We start from the raw sequence: 20,350 nt of genomic DNA, 5'->3' as shown, positions 1-20,350 counted from the left end.
GTCCTTGGTCCCCAGAACGGCGCAGGGCCGTCCTTGGTCCCCAGAGCGACACCGGGCCGTTCTTGGTAACCAGAGCAGCTCCGGGCCGTCCTTGGTAATAAGAGCAGCACCGGGCCGTCCTCGGTACCCAGAGCGGCGCAGGGCCGTCCTTGGTCCCCAGGGCAGCACCGGACCGTTCTCGGTCCCCAGAGCGAGATCGGGCCGTCCTCGGTCCCCAGAGCAGCACCGGGCTGTCCTTGGTAACTGCTCAGAGCGGCGCAGGGCCGGCCGGGGCGTCCAGCTCCGTGTTGCGGCGCACCTCGTCGGCCGGCAGCCGGTGCACGTCGCGCAGGTGGCGGCGAAGGCTGCGCACCGTGCTGTAGACGGCACCGCAGACGTGGCAGGCGGGTCCGTCCCAGATGGTGGAGCCGATGGTCGGTCAGAGAGTCGCGCCGCCGGTACACGTGACCGCACAGGTCACACTGGTACCGGCAACCGCTCGCCCTCTGGAACAGCGGACAGGCCGGCCGACTGAGCCGCCGCTCAAGGCCGCTCAGAGTCGCTCAGAGCCGCTCAGAGCCGCCGCTCAGAGCTGCCGCTCAAGGCCGCTCAGAGCTGTGGCGAGCGTGCACGGACATGCGATGAGGGGCTGGGCCGATGGGTGAGGTTCTGGGCCTGCTCGGAGACAGAGACGCACTATGAGCTCCCGGGAAACATGACAAACAGGAACCAAGTACGAAATGTCACAGCGTGCAGTTAGCATGCAGCTGCGACTTACCAAGCAACACGCCGTGGTACGGCTAGTTCTGAGACCACACCAGGGGTCCTCGGACTTGTGACAAGTGCTGGCCGGCTGTGTTGCCTGCATGCACGGAACTGCCCAGCTTTGCTTGAAGCGACAGTGACGAGCCCTGCAGGCGGATCGTGGCCTACACAGAGGGACAAATCTTGCACGAGCTTTGTCTGAGCTGCACTTGGCAAGGACTGACCGCAAATCCATCACGTTATACAGTCGGTCAAAGGTATGCGAAAGGGGAAAACGATCCCGTGTGGGCTGCTTCAAATAAACACCGCCGACCAAAGGCAGATGCCATGCAAGGGCGTAATGGCCGAGTCGTTCGCGCATCGGACTCCCAGGTGAGGGTCCGGGTTCGAATCCCGGTCGGGCCATGACCGCTGAGAGCTGATGTGACCAATGCAGCGGCTGGCGTTCCACAAAAGCGGTCTGAAAGCGTGCTTCACGGTCCATTTAAAAACAAGACACCATGCGGGTTGCCTACGGCGAGGTCGAAAAGTCTGAATGTTTGCATGGACTGTTCGAATAATCTACAGCCCAGTTCTGATTCGGTGAGCACCTAAGTTCGCCAGGCGGCGCTGTAGGACCGAAACCGAACACAACCGGTTTCTTCTTAAAACGGCTTGGACCCACCGAAAGAAACCGTTGTTGAGCCCATTATGCAGATGCCTGCACACACTCTCCTAGTTATTCTGGTACTTTCGTTTCAAGTTTCCTACTCACGCCGCAATAATTCACCTAAGCTTTGCTCCTACTATGATCGCAAAAGCATGCCAACCCCACGTCGCGTATCGTTCATTATGGCTGAGTTATAAACGACAGCGCCACGATCAAGGGCAAGCGTAGCAGTGATATTATTTGAGGTTTTCGTGCTTTAGGTGACCAACTGTATTTAGGAATCGGAATGGTTCCGGCGTAAAAACTAACTAAACGCTCGTAGTACGCTCAATTCCATTACATGGTGATAAATAATCGAAGGTGGACTGCGAGTTTGTGTTTTTCATCACAGTTGAAAATCGTTCTGCGCGAGGACGGTACTGCGTCACATCTATTGGACAGCCGAGAAACGCATGTTCGAAAAACGCGGTCTTTTACCGATTGCAGAGCTTATACTCGACATATGTGAGAAAGGCTCTCAGCTTCTAGTTTTGGCATTATAACTTAAGAGTTCTTGGTCCGAGTAATCGACCTTCGATATACCAGGATTCACTGGCTAAACGACGTTATGGCACTCGCATTAATTACAAACTCAAAGCTCAGCATTGACAATATAACAAATGTATGTGTAAGTAGCATGTCACAGCATTCTCAATATGAGCAATGTTTGCCTTATAACGTTGTGCAACCAGCATTTTAAAGGTCGAGATAATTTCAGCACAATTTATAACATAGTGCGATATAAATAATAGAACAGCATATCATATTGATGAGTCAGAGATAACCCTGAACTCACACTGCAGTGCTTTCAGCAAGTTTTGGGGGAGGCCTGTGGCTGTAGCCGGGGGACTGCCGCACGTCATGTTTGGGGTGATGGCCCTATCTGCTGTCTCCTCCTCCGCCGCGGCAGGACCCGCGATGACGCCACTGCCGACACATTCACATTCCCAGCCACGGGTGAGCTGATTAGCAATGGCTTAGTGTCGTCGGTATCGCCGACACGGCTTACTCGTCATCTGGCGTCAACTTTTTACGATAACCTATCGATATCCGATGATCTTATTTCTGGTATCGATTTCCTATAAATCTAAATCATGTAAACATATATATATATATATATAATATAAATATAAATAGATAACATAAAAGTTAGTATAGGTAAACGAGTACGACGCCTCGTCTCGCATTTAAGGAGTGGGAGATAAACGTCATTAGTGTGTGTCATCAGTTCTGAGATCAGCCAGTAGTAATACCTTATTCCTCGGAGAAAAACCAGGAGAATAGAGATATAGTTGGGTTAATATTTCGGCAGTATGCCTTTACCGAAACAGTAGCAGAAGAGATCGGTCAACTTGAGCCAGTTCCGCGGATGCATGCAAAACAACTTTAAGGCAGCATAAGCGTGATTTGACCAGGTTAGACGCAACGTGTGTGTATATTACAGGGAGGTGACAAAGCCGGGAGCTGGCACATTAACTAGTTGATTTGCGAGCTCCTAGACCTACCGGGGTGTTCACAAATTCCCCGGCATTTGCAAACTCCCTGGGTGGCGGGGCATTTCGAAACATCACAGGCAGGACTTTCAAAAACTTTTTTCACTGTTTCAAAAACTTTCAGAAAGTTGGTGCAAATCCCCGGGATCTATGCAAAACCCGACTTTAATTGCACTGGCTAATAGAATAACACTAACTCGTCATGCATTCGGGAAGGGGGCACAGCAGACATATATTCCTCTAACGCATTAAATCGCGCGCCGCCTACCTGTTCGTCACTCGCTGTTTGCTGCAGTGGCACCACATCTGAGGTGGACGCTGTGTCATGTTGCACACATTAAATACTTTACCTCCACCCAAGGAATGCAATATTCATGCCTTTCTTGGGGCCTTGCAAGGCAGTTTTGTGGTTTTACTGAAACCACGCAGTCTGCCTATGTCGCTCAAATAAGGGGCTTTTGAGAATGATTCAAAACTTGTAACCTAAGCTGGACGTTCAACATTATAGAGCTGCCTATATTCCCTTGGATAATAGTCCAGCCTAAAGGCAAGGTCAGCTGCCAGGAAGGTGCGACGCATTGGGCGCCATGCGCTGAGATTGGCCAAAGCCTGGTCCACGATAGCTCTGGCAACGATGGGCACAAGAAGCAACCTTTATGGCCGTCTTGCACTGAAGAGTCAGCGCTGTCATCAGTTTGTCAAGGATGTCTGAGGTAAATGATGTTCTGTGTGTTTCGATGCAATGAGTTACATTACAGCAGTTCAAACGGATCAGCAATGATTGTGATCGTTGTAGGGCATATTCAAGCTGAAGAAGATGATGATGATGGTGACGGTGATAGCTAAGGATGATGGGCTGTGATAGCTGCTGGCATAATATACATTTCGATGGGGAGACGCTTGTGCCTAACTAGACACTGAACAACAAATGGCACTAGGATACATACTTGGAGACAGTATTGACAGCCATATTCCTCGTAAAATAAACAGGAGAGTGGAGAGATAGGCATGATATTTCGGCTACATGGCTTTATCGAAACGAATATCAGTAGGAAATTTGCTACTGATGTACAGACCGCAGGATTTCTATCGTCTGCACGGTTATCGCAAAAATCTGTGCATGGTGTACAACCACAAACATTTTTGACGCAATCAGTCTTACATGTCTATCTCGAATTCTTAAATGGCAACATTTATGCACATGCATATTGGAGTCTAAAACATAATTTATATCAGGGGGAACAGAAGCCCTCCATGCACACTCCTTAATACATCATTGGCTTCTACCACTTCAGTGTGATGCAAAATTAAATTCTGTGTTTACATGTAACCTAGGGATGTCGCGGACTCCCTACAAAGGAGCCTGAAAACTTCCTAGATGTTTGCGAAGTCCCTGGCGAACCAACTAGCTTGCAAACTCCCTACGGCAATCCGCGAACACCCTGGCATGCCAGGAAATTTTCTAGTTCTCCGGACAGTTTCCTATTCCCCAATACCTGTAATACAACATATGTAACCGCATGTGATCCATTAGATAACTTAAAGATTATGAAAGGGATAGACAAGGTACACCTACAGGGCACTGGAGAGTAGGCCGAGACTTAGAGGAAACTAGCCTCAATTAGCAAAAGGTAGGAATAGAGATGAAAAGTAGGAGTAGAGATGAAGATGAACTGTGAAGAGGCAGATGTCACTCAATCAAAGAATAGCGTATCACTGGAATTGACTGCAACACGAAGTTGTAGAAAGTCCCTCTTTTAGCATTATCAAATCACTGGGACAAGTTCTATCGGTCCAAAGATATCATTTAAAGCTAAATTCAGGCAGGTCAGGTGGTGAGATCAGCGTCGAGAATGTGTACAAAGCCTAGGGCAGGCCAACCTCGCTTGGCCCTTGTGGCTCTTTGTTAGCCTGCCATTTCGTCTTTATCTTTAAAATACTGGTTTGAAGATCCCGTATCGGCTCCAGCACTTGCCTTCATTTGTTCATCGGGCTTGGAATCAGGATGGGGACGTAGTATACCGCCCAACGTCACCAAGCTGCCCAAGTTGCAGAGAGGGTTACGACGCAAGCACGGTCCTTCGTTATCAGCAAACGTCGCAGCTCATTCAAACCCAGCCAGGTACTCCTCAGAAGCGCCAGTTTAAAAAACATTGCCCTCGCCATTATATTCTCAGCTTTTCACCATTTATACAAAGTTCTGAAAACGAGTGCCACGGCATTGGAAATCGCAGTTTCACCGGACACAACGCTCCACGGCAACCACACATGCGCAGTACAGTCGATGAAGCCCAACCACGGAACACCACATCACCGAGGCGATTCCCGCAGGATGGGCAAGCCCAAATGAGTACAGTCCATCCGAAATGAGTGTCTGATGGCGATACAGTGAAATAATAGACGGTGTTTGTTGGTTGACGAAAAAGTTGGCCAGAAAATGTAACCGCCCGTCATAGCGTGAAAAACGCGGCCGCTGCTGGTCACATGCCATGAAAAACGCGTGTATCATCGGACGCACTGGTGGCGCACTTCACAATACATGCCCAACGAAGGAACCTAATAGGCTGACGCCCAAAACGGCATCATTCCAGCGAGGTGAAACTATTGTAGACAGCAGCACACTGGTGGCAACACCCTTAAAGCACGTAATTAAGCCTGCTGACCGGAACCAAGCGCCGTATCTCTTCCTGGGACAGTTTGTGTGAGTTCTCCAGGTGTCTGCGCAGGTTGGCCACCTTGCTGGAGACCTTGCCACAGATGACGCACGTCGTCAGGCCTTCATGAACCTTCTTGTGCAGCGCCAGGGAGCTCACGTGGAAGTACTTGCGGCCGCAGACATCGCAGAACAGCGGCCCTGCGGAGGACGAGCGGTGATGACAGACGACGAGAGGAGGCGGCGGTGATGACAGACGCCGAGGGGAGGCGGCGGTGATGACAGACGCCGAGAGGAGGCGCCGCCCTGGCACGGAGCGCCTGGTGGCTTTTTAGGAACGCTTCGCACGCCGTCTGGCGCGCTTTTTAGTCTTTTTCTTCCCTATGTACTGCCAGCGACTGCAGAGGTCACATTGGCACCTACAGGACATGACTCTATTGGAATTGTGACCCAGGTCGTCACGTGGGAGCCGCTAACCAGCCGGCCATTACGCCCGTGGAGTGACTGCTGTTGGATATGGGATCGGAGACGGCACAGCAGGAGGAGCACGCACGTCACCGGCGTCAATCGGTACGCTGACCAGTGACGTCACAGCCCAGCGCAGGCGTGCCGGCAGTCAGCCACAGGATTCGCCAATGCCGCTGAATTGGACCGCAGCTAGCAGGCTTCAGTGGTTTAGCTGCCGTCGGTAGCGCACGAGGTGCGCAACGATGATTCGTGTGTGTGTCATTGCGGCTTGTCAAGACGCATTCAGTTGCTCAGGCTATATGGCGTCGCCTGCCTCTCACCCTGGCAGGAGGAGCGGGAACCGCGGGGAATCGAACCTCACACCTCTGGTTTCCCAGACACGCTGTGGTTAACTCAGACGCGTTAATCACACTACCGGCACCCCCTCAATGATGATTCCAGATCTGATTAAGCGAAACAAACTACACTGCAAAAACGCGATTTAGCCCCGCATGTCTTCTGGAACATTTGTACGATAAAGGTTAAGCGGTCTCTTGTTCAATTCTAAGTGGCCTCGCACCCGTTTCGACAGTCACTTCCACTTGCGAAATGACATGGTACGATGACTCTCATCAAAGGTAGATGCAGAAGCCCATGGCAGATGCCCAAAGGCAGGTGCAAATGCGCACAAGACTGGACAAGACTGCGTACAAACCTACACCACTGGATCAAAGGCAGCTGACGAAAACTCCGGAAGGAACCTCATGGCACGGGTATCACGAGCAACAGAGCTCGTAATGACATCCGTTACGTAAAGGGATCATCGTTCTCTCCATGAAGAAAAGACGCTTGGCTCTGGTTTAGGTGATGCTCCGGCACACCACTTGTCTCTTGTCACGGAATTACCTTACTCAAGTCACGTGATATTATTTCAAAAAGTGCTTGCGGGGCTGTTATCGATAACTGTTGTCGATTGCTATATAGGCTCATAGTTAACATGCTATGCATTGCCTGACGTGAGTTCCGAGATTAACCTGGTCACTCAGACATAAAATGGCATTAAAGAAGGGTACAGACCTTGACAACATTATAAAATAATCACATAACACTCTCATGGCCACTACGCGTCAGGATGTCACACGCAAAGAAATACAAATGGGTTACAAATCACAGATTTTTCAAACTTTCGCCGCGCAGAGATATGAAGAGCAAGATGATAAGTAAGTGATTTAGGGTGCGAATAGGTTGAAACCTGTCGTGCACGTGCAAAAAAGCTTAAAACTTAACTCGCACCAGTCCGTTACGGTTCACTGAATGGTTCCGCAGCTTTTCACGAGTGATACTTGGGAGTGTTAGGACAAAGTGACGTCAAAGGTCATTCGCGTCCAAATATCGCTGACAAACGGGGGCGGGCAAAACAGTACTGTGTACAGGCGGGATTTTTATTGATCACATGTCAGATCAGGCCCGGTTGCTGTGCCGTCGAAAAACCCGCCAACTCATGACACAGTTGTGCGATCACACACCCACACCCACACCCACACACACACACACACACACCCACACACACACACACACCCACACCCACACCCACACCCACACCCACACCCACACCCACACCCACACCCACACCACACACACACACACACACACACACACACACACACACACACACACACACACACACACACACATGCACATACACAAGCAGCCTCACAGCTGGATGGTTATCAGCGGACATTTCCAATATAGCCCCTTTTCGGTAATGGAGGAAAGGCGCGCAGGGGCCGCATGATTACGAGCATAAGTAGACAAATGCTGTGCTTGTCGTATTCCCCAGTTCAATGATTTACTGAGCACATGGTGGTCGGGTGCGCTTGTGCTTGTTCAGGTGATGAGTGCTAAAACTGCCATCTTGCGGCATAATGACACAGAAATGCTGAACAGTGTCGCACCTTGCTGTTCATATCTGGACCACTCAAAAGGTCGTAACCCAAACTGCGTTGCACACACACACACACACACACACACGCACACACACACACACACACACACACACACACACACCACACACACACACACACGCACACACACACACACACACACACACACACACACACACACACACACACACACACACACACACACATATATATATATATATATATATATATATATATATATATATATATATATATATATATCGGTTCGTGTGCATATTACATCGCGCGCATTAAAACTGCCTGACTGCTATGGTGTTTGCTACGGCCAACACAATTTATTCTGTGATTTATCAGTGGAAGTGGACCAGTAAGCCGACATGAATATTAAATTACCTAGTGGGTTTATGGGTGCTGCAGACCTGAGCTAACACGGGGCTCCAAACGCACATGAAATATGAAGGAATTCATGCCTAAATCACAATATCGGATCATCTTTAATCACGCTGTAACAAAAACCAGTTGAATCGTAAACACATTTGATGCCTGTATTGATCATTCACTGGAAAAGCGTAAGGCCAAACGCACCAGCTTAAGGCGAGTGCGCAGGTTTGTCCATGGGAACTGGATTACAGCGCACAAAGGGAACAGTTAACACGCGCATAACGCAGCAGCGGGACCCCAGGAGCACCAACAATCAGGCATGTGTCTGAAGCTAGAAACAGATTCCAGGATACATATACACGAAACTTTATGACATCCGGGACCTACCCTTGAGATCCAAAGGCATGTCTGCCAACAATTTAATTAAAATAACTCAGATTGCTCACACTAACGTGCCAAAGTTGAAGTCATTGGGTAAAAGTAACGTCTGATGAGTCGGCTTTTCAGCTCTTACACTCGGTCTTTGCCCTTGACATAACGTTTGCCTGGCGCGATGCGCTGGTAAAAGTGGTCGGTAGTATTCTTCATATTTTTTATTATTATTCCAGAACCAATGGAAGTCAACGAAACCACTACGCTGATAACTCATGAAGTAATTGATGAAACGGACAATGAAGCGAGTTATAACCATAAACAAGTTACGTCCCATGTAAATATCGGTAAAACTTAATTCCTTGTGATGTGGAAATCTCGCACAAGCCATTTAACTCTTCGAACCCAGCTTTCACACAGGCTGCCATGACCGCGGGTAAGACGGTAGTCTACCGGTTACCGATTACGATTCGGAACGATACTAGCTATGTCTTCCTTGGATAGCTTGTGCACTGTGCGAAGATGCACTCGCAAGTCGAACACTCTGTTTTGCACTTTGCCGCAGATGACACACGTTGTCAGTCCCTGGTGCACTTTTTTGTGGAGCTTCAAAGAGCCGGTGTGGGAGAACATTCTGCCGCACAGATCGCAGGAGACGGAACCTGCGAAGCACAGACCGCAATGAGTGGTTCGGAAGCTAAACTCTGTAAAACAATGAATTTATCCACATTCGAAAAATAGATGATCAGAAATCGCATGACGGGCTTGACTGTGGTCGGGTATTACTGGAGCCTGGAATCAGACAGCGTTTTCGCCACGAAGCCGACACATCAGTAATAGTGTCAAAGACCCGCCAACAGCTTGTTGAGGTGCGGAAATGCTGCTGTTACGGCGTTTACTGCAGCGAAATTACTGCTGACATCCACAGGTGGCATGTGTCTAAGAATTAAACCACGTGTGCCAAGTTATGTTTCCCAAGAGCTTGCCCTGTTACATCAGTAGGATCATTCGACGTTGCTGTCAAGCTTCTGAGGCAATGTCGCGAAAGAAGCGGATGAGGCCGCAAATGTGTCCCGACACGATGAATCTCTCGACTTAACAAAGCTCTTTCAACACTATGAGATGAGTGCTTTCATTTTCCAATGGAGGCCATCTTTGCAATCGCATTCTTTCAATTGCTCCTTCCTTCTGGTTCTCCCTGTCTGCTGTAGAACTGATTCACATATCTTCTAGATACCGAGTTCCATGTTTATTACGGCAACACAATATAAAAATGAAAACAAACCACCATCCACCACGGCATACAAACATGGGGACGCCAAAGACATGTCTGGGTGACAAGTTTCTCCACACGTCCGGACAATTTGACAAAATACTTTTGGTGTGGCAATGAAACGCATTAAAATCACCAACGTCCCCTCAGTCGGCAACTGCCGGAGAACTCCGTGAACGCAACCAACACCGCCCGGCAGACGTACACCAGGGAACTGACAACAGGGGAAACACAATACAATACACTGGAAACAAACCACCAGAAACAGTATGTATTGAGCTTCGAGCCAAATGATTTCCACAGATTGAACATTCGGTCTTCAGAGAATCATACGGACAAAGATCACTGCTAGGCTTGCACGTATATGCTAGTCGCGTGATGGGACGTTGGCGTATGCGTGATCGCGTCTCTGCGCGCTTTGCATACGCGTGCTTTTGTGCCGAGGCATGTGCAGGTAGTGTCCATGAACGTCTCGCATACACATTTTCCAAACTTCCACCAAACGATCGATAACAAGATGACGGGCAAGGTTGTGGCGCCATTAAGTCTCAACGTTTGCGATGTGGAACAATTTTCTTGACGTCGTCTTTTGACAGCCGATGAACCTGGCGCAGATGCGCCCTCAAATCGGCCACTTTGTTGAGCACCTTTCCACAGAGCGCACACGTCGTCAAGCCCTCGTGCACTTTCTTGTGCAGCCCCAGAGACACGGCGTGCGCGTAGAACCGGCCACACACGTCGCAGGCGAACGCACCTGGGGAAGGTGGAGCGTCAGGTGACTGGAGCGTTCAACACTGGCGTGTTACTTGCATGGCAGCAGCCCCGCCCCGGCAGGTGATCATCTGAACAGCATGCTTCCACGCATGTCCAGCTGAAACGACTACCAGCCATGTTCACCTGACACAAGCAGTTCCTCACAGCCAAGCGCTCTAAAAACCTAGGCAGACCGTTGAGTAGACCGTTGAGTTTGATGTAGCTTTCAAGGGACTTCCAGATAAGTATGGAGTTCTGAACTGACACCTATTTTCAAGACCGCTGTCTGCCGTTCACAGCCATGTCCTATTTCAGACTTCAAACTCCTTGCTTCTAAGCTTGACGCATGCGAACCTGTGCAACCTATTTCGCGCCGCCTATCTGAAAGTTATTCAACACGTACGACGCCACAGCAGCGTCGCGCGAGTGTCCCCACCTCGCTGGTTGAATTATGTCCATAGTAAAAATAAGCCCACCAAAAGAGTCCTTTTTGCAGTCATTCAGCTCCAGTGTACCAAAGATGGCAAGCAATTGGCCAGCATGAATATTTAGCTGCCGATCGCATGTATCGATTACGAACCGCGTTTTGTGAGAAATAACGCAGGCATTCAGGCAGAAGCACTGGTTATGACGAGCATGAAGCTGAGAATCGTCGTAACCGTCGTAACCGTAACCGCTGAAAGCGTCGTAACCGAAAATTCAAATGTAGGTCATGAAGAGACCATCACGGGAAAATATACAAGTACACCACGAGGCATGGTAAAAAAACAAACACGTTCATATCACGCAAAAACGAAAAATGTATGCGTCTTGAACAACGCCACCCTGCAGCGCGAAGAAGCACAACGAGTAAGTCGGACAACGACTCTTACGGCATAAAACGTCCCACGACGTAATCAAACGATGACGTATTGAAAAGCATGCTTACTAAAGACTAAAATTGTGTTGTTTAGAGCACCTTTTGCACTTAAAAGCATACCAATAGCCCAAGTGTGCTTTTTCAATACATGTGATGCTTGCCCCAATATCTTCAAATGTGGAACGGTCCATTTAAGTGCCAGGTGTCCTCACGTGGACAATCTGTCCACTCACCTTTCCACATATGTCACAACAAAGCGCCGCGCTACTGACTGTGTATCCAGGATTCGTACGCCTTTCCCATGGCTCTTTCTACACGCATTACAGGCGGGTGTTGACACATCAGCTGAGTCGTTGGTACTGGAACCACGCCTAGAGCGCACCGGACCAGGGATGTTCGGAAGCGATATTGCCAGTGAACTGAGCATAAGCACACGCCCTGGTCACCAGATCGCCCCTCCGCAGGCTGGCATAAAGATACCAGCACGCTGATGTAGATCAGCGCTACGGCAAATATCCGACGAAATGCGCAGAGCTGGATGGCGATAAATGGAATCAGTAAGAAGACTGAAAGGACGCCACGTCCAGTAGACTGTCAAAGGTGGTCATGTACTTCACCAATCACTAAAAGGAGATAATCATTCGCCATCTCAGAACGCGAAGACTTGATTTACGCGTCACCATGGACTTCTCTTTTCCGCACTTCTTCTTCGAATGACCTTATCACCTAACGAAGATTGACTGCCATGTTTCGCTACTTTTAACCATTTTCTGAACCATTACACAACCTTTGAACAGTGCGTTTAAGGACACAGGAGGGAAAACGGAACATTAACGCGCATGAGCTAAAATGTACATATAACCAAGAACTGAACTAGTGCTATGTGAGAACGCCATTCACCAGTCACGCACGGAACAAACCATTCAACACTTACAATAAGCGGGACAAGCACATGCCAGGGAATACCATTCCCTGTCTCCGAAAGCGTAGATTCTGGCATGATGCCATATACTTCAGTCGTATAGAAGAAGCCAACTGTCTTGTCGGAATTTATTTTAAAAGTCTATATGCACAGTCGTCGAAGACACATCCGCAACTAGTCGCAGCTTAATACTTAAGTTGTTTGGGACGCGGCGCCACATCAGGAAGTCATGATGAGCACAATAACTCAGACCACATATACTCAGCTAACAGGCGAGTGGGACTGGTGTCGTCTCCTTGCAGACATGCGATAACGCCTTTTGTGATAATCAAACATGCTTGGCGATGATTCTCAGTCAGACTGTGCTCACGTGTACACGGGCTCGATGGTCGACATCACATCCCCTTTATGAGTTCGTACGTTGAAAATGACCAACCTGCAATGCACCAGATAACCAGCACTGCTTGAACGACCATATCACGAAAACATTGGCATACCTGCATTGAGTTAACTGAACCGATCTTAACTATCATCAAAACACATTGCCAGTGAACCTTTGCCACATACGGCCATTTTAAAACCTCTACAGTATCAGTACGTCCCGGCACACTATACGCCGGCTATTTCCAATATAAAAACGTGTAATGACGAAACGCCTGTGGTTAGATGCCTTGCTCATATGAAATTACATTTCGATATTTAAAGCAATGCGTCGTAAATGAGATAAAATGAACATGAACACGATCCGTGGCAAACCGCGGCCAACAGCCGAGCCCGACATCCTCCCTTCCAAGCTAGGCTCACAAATCGGGCTTGCACGTGGCTCTAGCCTCGTTGGCACCTGTCGTGCATCTTCAGGTCACAACTGGTGGTCGCCTGTCGCCGCCGCGGTCCTGCAGCACCCGTCCGAGCAGCAGCTTCAGACGGCGGCACCGCTGCGCCTGCTCGGCACCAGGCTCCAGATGTGCTCGGCCGACAGGTGGTGCACCTTCTCCATGTGGCGGCGCAGGTGGGCCACGCGGCTGGCCACTACGCCACACACGGGACACGTGGTCAGGCCCTCGTGCACCTTCTTGTGGTGTTCCAGCGAGAGGGCGCGCGAGTACAGCCGGCCACAGATCTCACAGGCCACACCGCCTGGCGAGACAGAGCACGCTCTTAGACATGGGCGGCGGCAGCACCGGAGCCACGGTACATGGGGCGGCGCTGGGCGGGACCTCTGAACCGATACTTGGATTTTGTCACCCTTCTTGACTCACCAAGAGCATCCAACGGCGAATCAAGCTGCCAGGGGCCATACCAGTGTGCGTTCTTGCAGCATGAGCACCAGAGGTGTCGTTTCCTGTTCAACCCCCCCCCCCCCCCCCCCTCCACACTTGAGCTACAGCCCCCCCCCCCCCAACATTGAGAAGAAAGTGGGCCAAATTTGGAGAGAAACCCGTCTGTTGACATGTTTCGGGGTATACTGCATATTTGTTTTCACTACAACGCCCCCCCCCCCCCCTACATTCATTTCGCGAAACTATGCCCCTGATGACCATCTATTGTCTTGCACCCATAAATCAACATACCGAGTACAAACTATGCGCATAGGGGGTGCGAAGCGAGGTCCCCGCAGCCGGTTACATCACTTAGTTCGCGACACTTAGGAAAACGCAGAACGCAATGAGCATCACGACTTGCCAATAAACGCTCTAAGGAGCGATGTCACACTGCAGTGGGTGAGACCTCGTTTACTTCGCAATACACGTGATCATTGATCCACAGCCCCAGGTCCTCCACGATCAATCCACAGCACATAGCGAGCCTTCCTGAGGAGACCTCTAGGCCCGTCACGTCTATTGTTACCTTACATGTACGTTCACTCGAGCATCCTCAGTTAATAGCCTGCATGAAAGCTTGCTCCTCAGGAACATGGCACGTGTTTCAGTGTCGTGTGATCCACACACAAGGCAAGGAGCTGGTGCTCAGACCAGAGCGAAGCCGCTTCGCAGCCAGAGCACGAGCCCGTGCTCGGACCAGAGCGGAGCCGCTTCGCAGCCAGAGCACGAGCCCGTGCTCGGACCAGAGCGGAGCCACTTCGCAGCCGGAGCAGGAGCCCGTGCTCGGACAAGAGCGAAGCCGCTTCGCAGCCAGAGCCTTTCCGGTGCATAAGTCAAAGATGCCCGACATCACTTACCAAACCTCTCGGGTACAATGTGCAATGGCCAACAAAGCTCAGCGGTGTAGCCCTCAGGCCAATTGCCATTGTCAACTTCAAACGTTGGCTGCGTCTAGACTTATCACGGATTCACAGTTCCTCAGCGCCAAAATATTTCAGAAAAAAGGAAAAGCAGTAACAGACAGCTTTATTTTCGACAGCTTTCGTAAAAACTGCCAAAAAAGTTTAAGTCCCTTTAACTTATAAAGCTCATTCCATTCAACAGCAGGCCGACCAAACTCTTCCTCATCATCCGAATTAAGTCTACGAGGTTCTTACAGCAAATGCATTAGAAGCTCAAACGGAAACTGAAAATATAAAAAACATACATAGTCACATGCATATGCTAGAAATGTACACAATTTCTGACCCCCATTTATGTTACAATTGCCTTCGAAGAGAGTGGGAATTCGGAACCGACAAAAATTAACGTAATGATGCGTGCATTTTTACCTCAAGATATCATGCCATAAATGTTTATCAATAGCCTAAATAAGCCACCTCGAACTACCAGCCACAATACTGAAACAAACAGGTCCCATCAACATGTCCAACAAACGCACGATATATCCTGCAAATTTTGCAATCGTGCAGCATACCACCCGCTAAAGGCGACGAACTGGCCTATTGAGTCTGACGCCGTGACGAATGGCAGACCAAAAGAGCAGACACCACGCAAGCAAAGTATGACTTCCGTCGCCACGCAATCCCCTCGCCTCTTGCCAGATCACACACGCACGCAACGAGGCCTGCTCGTGAGGCACGCTCCTTCACTCTCGGTACACCTCAGGGGGACACTGAGACGGCAGGGCGAGAGGCAGTCCCAGCCGCTCCTTCGGCTTGGTGGGGACAATCCTCCGGACCTCTTCCTGAGTCAGACCATGCACCAGCTCGAGGTGCCGCCGCAGTTCCGCCACGATACAGCACACTTTGCCGCACATGTAGCACGTCGTCAGTCCCTCGTGTTTCTTCTTGTGGTGGTTCAGCGATTCGCGGTGTTTGTAGATCTTCCCGCAAACGTTGCACATGTGTTTCGACTGGTCTGAAACAAGACAGACGTTCCATCAGAGAGAGAGCAGAATGTACATTATTCCGCAACAGCATCTCTTCATTTGGCTCCGTAGACAACGCGCATCCCCGTAACGGCTTCGTGGTATTCCGCACTATTATGCGTGTTGAAGAGAGCTTCCGTTAACGAGTAAGTAACCGTCAATTATTCAAATAACACGCCTTATGCCTGACAACTATGTATTTAGCCTGCACATACAAGAAAACCACTGCACACTTGTGCCAATCAGCGCACATTCTTATTGAGGGCAGAACAATGCGACCTTTTACGCGTGAGCCTTTGCCACAGATGGGTCGTCAACTTATATGTAGTAAGTACACTACACCAAGATAGGGTCACAGTTCAGATGTAATTAGTTAAGTGTCACATAGAAAACAAAAACGGATGTTCACATAGACAGAGGTACCCAGGTCGTCTTGATCGCGATGTCTCCGTCGCATCGGTCTACTACCTTGTTAAAAGCAATGTTCCACATCTGAAGATATTGAAGCATGCCATATATGTAACGTAATGAGCTCACTTACAGCTATTGGCGTGTATATATGTATATATATATATATATATATATATATATATATATCCTGTCGTGACGAACATTAAAAGGGAATGCTCCACATCTGTGTAGGACTTTGAACTCAGATGAACAATTTTGAAGATCGTTCGGTGCATTTCACAGCCCTACCCTTCCTAAGACTTTAAACCATCAGGTTTCTGAGCTACACGCTCCGAAGACGTGCAGGCTTTTCCGTGGTCATTCAGGCATGCTTGCCGCCATAATACCGTCAGTTCGCCACCCACTGGCCAAGCAGCATCGCTAGGCTAAGAATATAAACGCAGAGCCGTTCTATCTGGCGCTCTTAAGCACAATTTCGTTACATAATGCACGCCAATTGGCCCTCAGTGGATGTTGATCAGGTTGTGCATTTCGCTCACGAATCACGTTTTGTGCTACATAATATACGAAGTTGGACATGGTTATCAGTTATCGCCGAAATAACACTAGTAAGTCGAATTATGTAAAAACAGCACCATAACCGAGTGTGTGAATAAAAATAAACAGGCTAAGCCCACGGATAAATATGCAAAAACACCACGAGAAAGGACCGAAACCCAAACACATCACGATATTTGATTCAGCAACAAACACTTGTAGCACCGCCGAGGCCACCTCCCGGGAGATTCAAGTGCTACAAATGAGTGCTTGGATATCAATTTCGCGCGGCTAGTTTGGCAGCACCTCAACGTTACACAAACGCCCCGCGACGCAATCAAACCATGAAGCATTGAGAAGCATATTTACTAAATGAAAAATTGTGGTGCAAAACAGCCTTACGCGATTAAAGTACGCCAATGGAGAAAAGTAAGCTTATTTCATCACGTCTAATGCTTGCTTCAACATCTTCAAAAGTGGAACATTCCCTTTAATTCTGACGGTGCGGTTCTTATGCCAGGTAGCGTGACCACCAAAAAGACGCAGGGGTGACAAGATAACTCCACACAATAGTGAGCCGACACCATGGCCCACTGGACCACTTATTCCCCCGCCTGCATTGGCTGACTGACCAAATATACAATCACTTCAAGCGTACTGCGTACAGACGAAGCTTTAACTCACACAGGCGAAGCCACTGCCCCGTCCATTTGCCAAGCGACTTCTCAGAACTCTGCAACCAATGGCTGGATGAAGTCGTCGGTGTTTCTTCGTTTGTGACTGAAATGAAAACTGAGTGTTTATGGTGGTGTACGGTATGATACCTCATGTAACAACGAAAACTAATCCCAGTTGTCTGGAAAACTGCAGAATGTCTGTATTCAAGATGCGCACACAAGCCGACCAAAAAAGGTAGTGCGTTATAAAAAAGCACATACGGCGTCGACATGCAGCATTCTGCTAGGTAGACGTGTTACGCATAGCCCTTACCCAACCCCATCGACATGTTAACCATTTCAGAACAACATGCTAAAAGCACTGAGATAGGAGATCTCCTACAGCACATCGATGCGTTTCGGAGTGATGCATCATTTCTGTGCATGCACTTTTTGCGGTTTTTGAACAATGTCGGTAGCCACGTGGTTCAAAGGCGCTAATGACAGGAAGCTTCAACACTGACGAAGAAATAACTTACGGACCTTTGAGGGGTAACACTCAATGTGACCCGACGGATACGCAAGATTTCCATACCGGCAGTTCGGGGTGTCACAAACTACGGGCTTATGGTCCATAACTGAAAACGGATACAACCGTTGTCGGCTTTCATCCCGGACCTTGAGGCTCATATGGTTGGCAGCAAGCGGCTGGAAGTTTCTGCCAGCCGGCCTCCATCAGCTAGAGCCGTTGGCAGAAACCACGGGCAGCAAAATTGCAAGAGCTCAAACGCGGGAAAATACGCGCGTAAACGGAGTCACCTGTAACAGCAGCAGCATGATCGCAAGCAAACTGCATCTTGAGCAACAACGTTTGTGATGCTTCCGTGATGTCTATCTTGAGAATACCGTGACCAGAATGAGGAGCGCTTGAGAAAAACCGCACGCCGTTAAATGCTGATGAAAAGTTGCGCTGAATAACTTGCTGCTTACATCAATGAAGTTTGAAAACACTACACATCCCTCGAAAGGATGCCAGTTAATGTAACGTCTGAACTGAAGTCCTTTGACAGACAAAATCTTCTAAACCGACTTTCGAAAGTCTGCGCATTCTACGACAGTAGTACCTTATATCCCTTGGGGATGTTATAAAGCAATGTGATGTTCCACATCCTGGTGAAAGGCAGTTCACTATGCCCTCATAGTGAATTGCCCTTGATACATAGTTCTCGAGTTCTAATGCATGTACCAGTTATAACAAATAAGGCATGTATTCTAATAATACCATTGATGGTTTCAAACCAGCCCACGTCGCGACTCATAACACGACTAGAAGCGTCGCTGATTGATATCAGTATTTTACTTTCGGTAGAAGTATCAATAATATAGAGATATTCGAAGTACGAGTTCACGTGCGCGAGAGAAGACAGGGAGCTTGTGGTGCATGGTATCACCGGTTATCCATGGCGTTTCGCAAATTGATACAAAACATTTCAAAGATTACTCATTTTCTTTTAATACATATCTTAAATCAACTATATTCTAGCGCCGGAAAGTGTTCGCCAACAGCTAACTTTTTCATGTCAACAGTACAAATTCAGGGCCATTATTTTCTGGAGCACAGGCAAACATTTTCAACGCTAGCAAGTGAAACATGAACTGAACAGGTGCAACAAACCGTATCATTCAGCGTAGCATAACCGTACGAAAAATGTTGCAGCAAAGCGCCCAATTCCAATGGTGAGAGGCTGGAATACCAAGGCAGTCCGGCACGTCGCCATCAGTCAATGACGTCCTGCAAAGCAAACTGACCAACTGACATCACATGTGGGGTACATGAAACGCTAGGGTGAACCGTTACGAACCATGACCACTCTCTTCCATGCCCTTCAAATCTTCCCACGGGGAGTTTCCTTTCAGTTGGGAAGGGAAGAGCCCTCCCCTAACAATTTTAGCTCCAATCCCCCATTTTTGATCTATTTCGGATGTAGCTTTGCCATTTTCATTGCTGAGTCCCCCAACCTCTTTTACGAAACAACACCTCAATCTCTCGCTAAAAACTGCACCTGACTTCACATGCAAGCACCAAAGACAGTGATTGAGCGAAAGCATTTGACAGACCATAGAACGGAGGTAGTTAGGGAGGAACAGCTTCGGCTAAAGGGACGCCCCTGAAAATTGCTAATGAATGGGGAATGTTTTTTAGGCCATGCGGCGGTTGGACAATAAACCTTTACATCGGCTTAATAACGCTCGGGGTGAGCCCTGAACAACTAACTAAGGGCAAAATAACTAAAGGCGAACCGAACCATCTCGTTCTGCCTTCTTCCGACGCGAGCGGAAATTCTGATAAAAAATAACTGTTTATCAAGAAACTCCAAACAACGGACATACTGCAACTTTTGCGCTTAATTTTCCGCCGCCACACTATGACCAAAATCACTAGTATCGTTGCTAGTGCCGACATCGTGTGCGTCTCTCCACTAACAACCATTTCAAAGCCGACCTTGACACATATACTAGTGTACGGAGAAATGGTTGGACGGAAAGATACCAAAATGAGTCCATTTTTTGCTTCCAAACTCAAGGCTTATTTGATGGCGGGTAAAATGCCCAAAACTTGACACATCCTCGTGCACACAATTCAGTGATACGTAGGTGCAATGGAAACGACTTCCAGGGGAACATCATTCTACACCACAATAAAAAGCTTGAACAATGAGATCTCCAGAATTATCACCTCTATCAACCCGCAACATTATGAGGAAGGTTCAGCCAGCGAAAATAAGGCTTATGCACGTGGTATCTATCTCTATGACTCATGCCTGACATCTAGCATGCAAAATCTACCTCAAACGGGGCAAACATGAACTTAATGTAATAGCATTTCCTGCCAAATCATCTTCGAATATTCATTCCAGACATACATGATGAGTCACATACGCAGTAACGCGACTGAAAAAGGCGAA

At 48.6% G+C, this 20,350-nt stretch overlaps 1 protein-coding gene and 1 long non-coding RNA gene across 2 annotated transcripts; both read right to left on the bottom strand.

The window, feature by feature from the left end:
• Positions 1–247: 247 nt before the first annotated feature.
• On the bottom strand, positions 248–11,909 carry LOC119104324 (zinc finger protein 792-like). Its single transcript, XM_037228022.1, has 4 exons — positions 11,879–11,909; positions 10,554–10,748; positions 5,602–5,779; positions 248–356 (listed from the first exon to the last, which is right to left on the bottom strand). The coding sequence occupies exons 1-4, from the start codon at positions 11,907–11,909 to the stop codon at positions 248–250; spliced, it is 513 nt and encodes a 170-aa protein (XP_037083917.1).
• A 2,950-nt stretch (positions 11,910–14,859) lies between these two features.
• LOC119104581 (uncharacterized) lies at positions 14,860–17,656 on the bottom strand. The gene is made up of 2 exons (XR_005094967.1): positions 17,413–17,656; positions 14,860–15,770 (listed from the first exon to the last, which is right to left on the bottom strand). It is a non-coding gene; the product is annotated as an uncharacterized LOC119104581 (long non-coding RNA).
• Between the last annotated feature and the right edge of the window lie 2,694 nt (positions 17,657–20,350).

The sequence above is a fragment of the Pollicipes pollicipes genome, unplaced genomic scaffold, assembly GCF_011947565.3.
Source record: "Pollicipes pollicipes isolate AB1234 unplaced genomic scaffold, Ppol_2.1 Scaffold_6052;HRSCAF=7182_pilon_pilon_pilon, whole genome shotgun sequence".
NCBI lineage: Eukaryota > Metazoa > Arthropoda > Thecostraca > Pollicipedomorpha > Pollicipedidae > Pollicipes > Pollicipes pollicipes.
This window is presented reverse-complemented; position numbering and strand designations above follow the sequence as displayed.

Coding starts and splice junctions, on each gene's coding strand:
- LOC119104324 (XM_037228022.1), bottom strand. CDS start 11,909: ATGGGAAAGGCGTACGAATCCTGGATACACA. Junction 10,749..11,878: donor GTACGAATCCTGGATACACA/GTCAGTAGCGCG, acceptor CACCTTCCCCAG/GTGCGTTCGCCTGCGACGTG. Junction 357..5,601: donor CTGTCCCAGGAAGAGATACG/GCGCTTGGTTCC, acceptor TGCCGTCTACAG/CACGGTGCGCAGCCTTCGCC.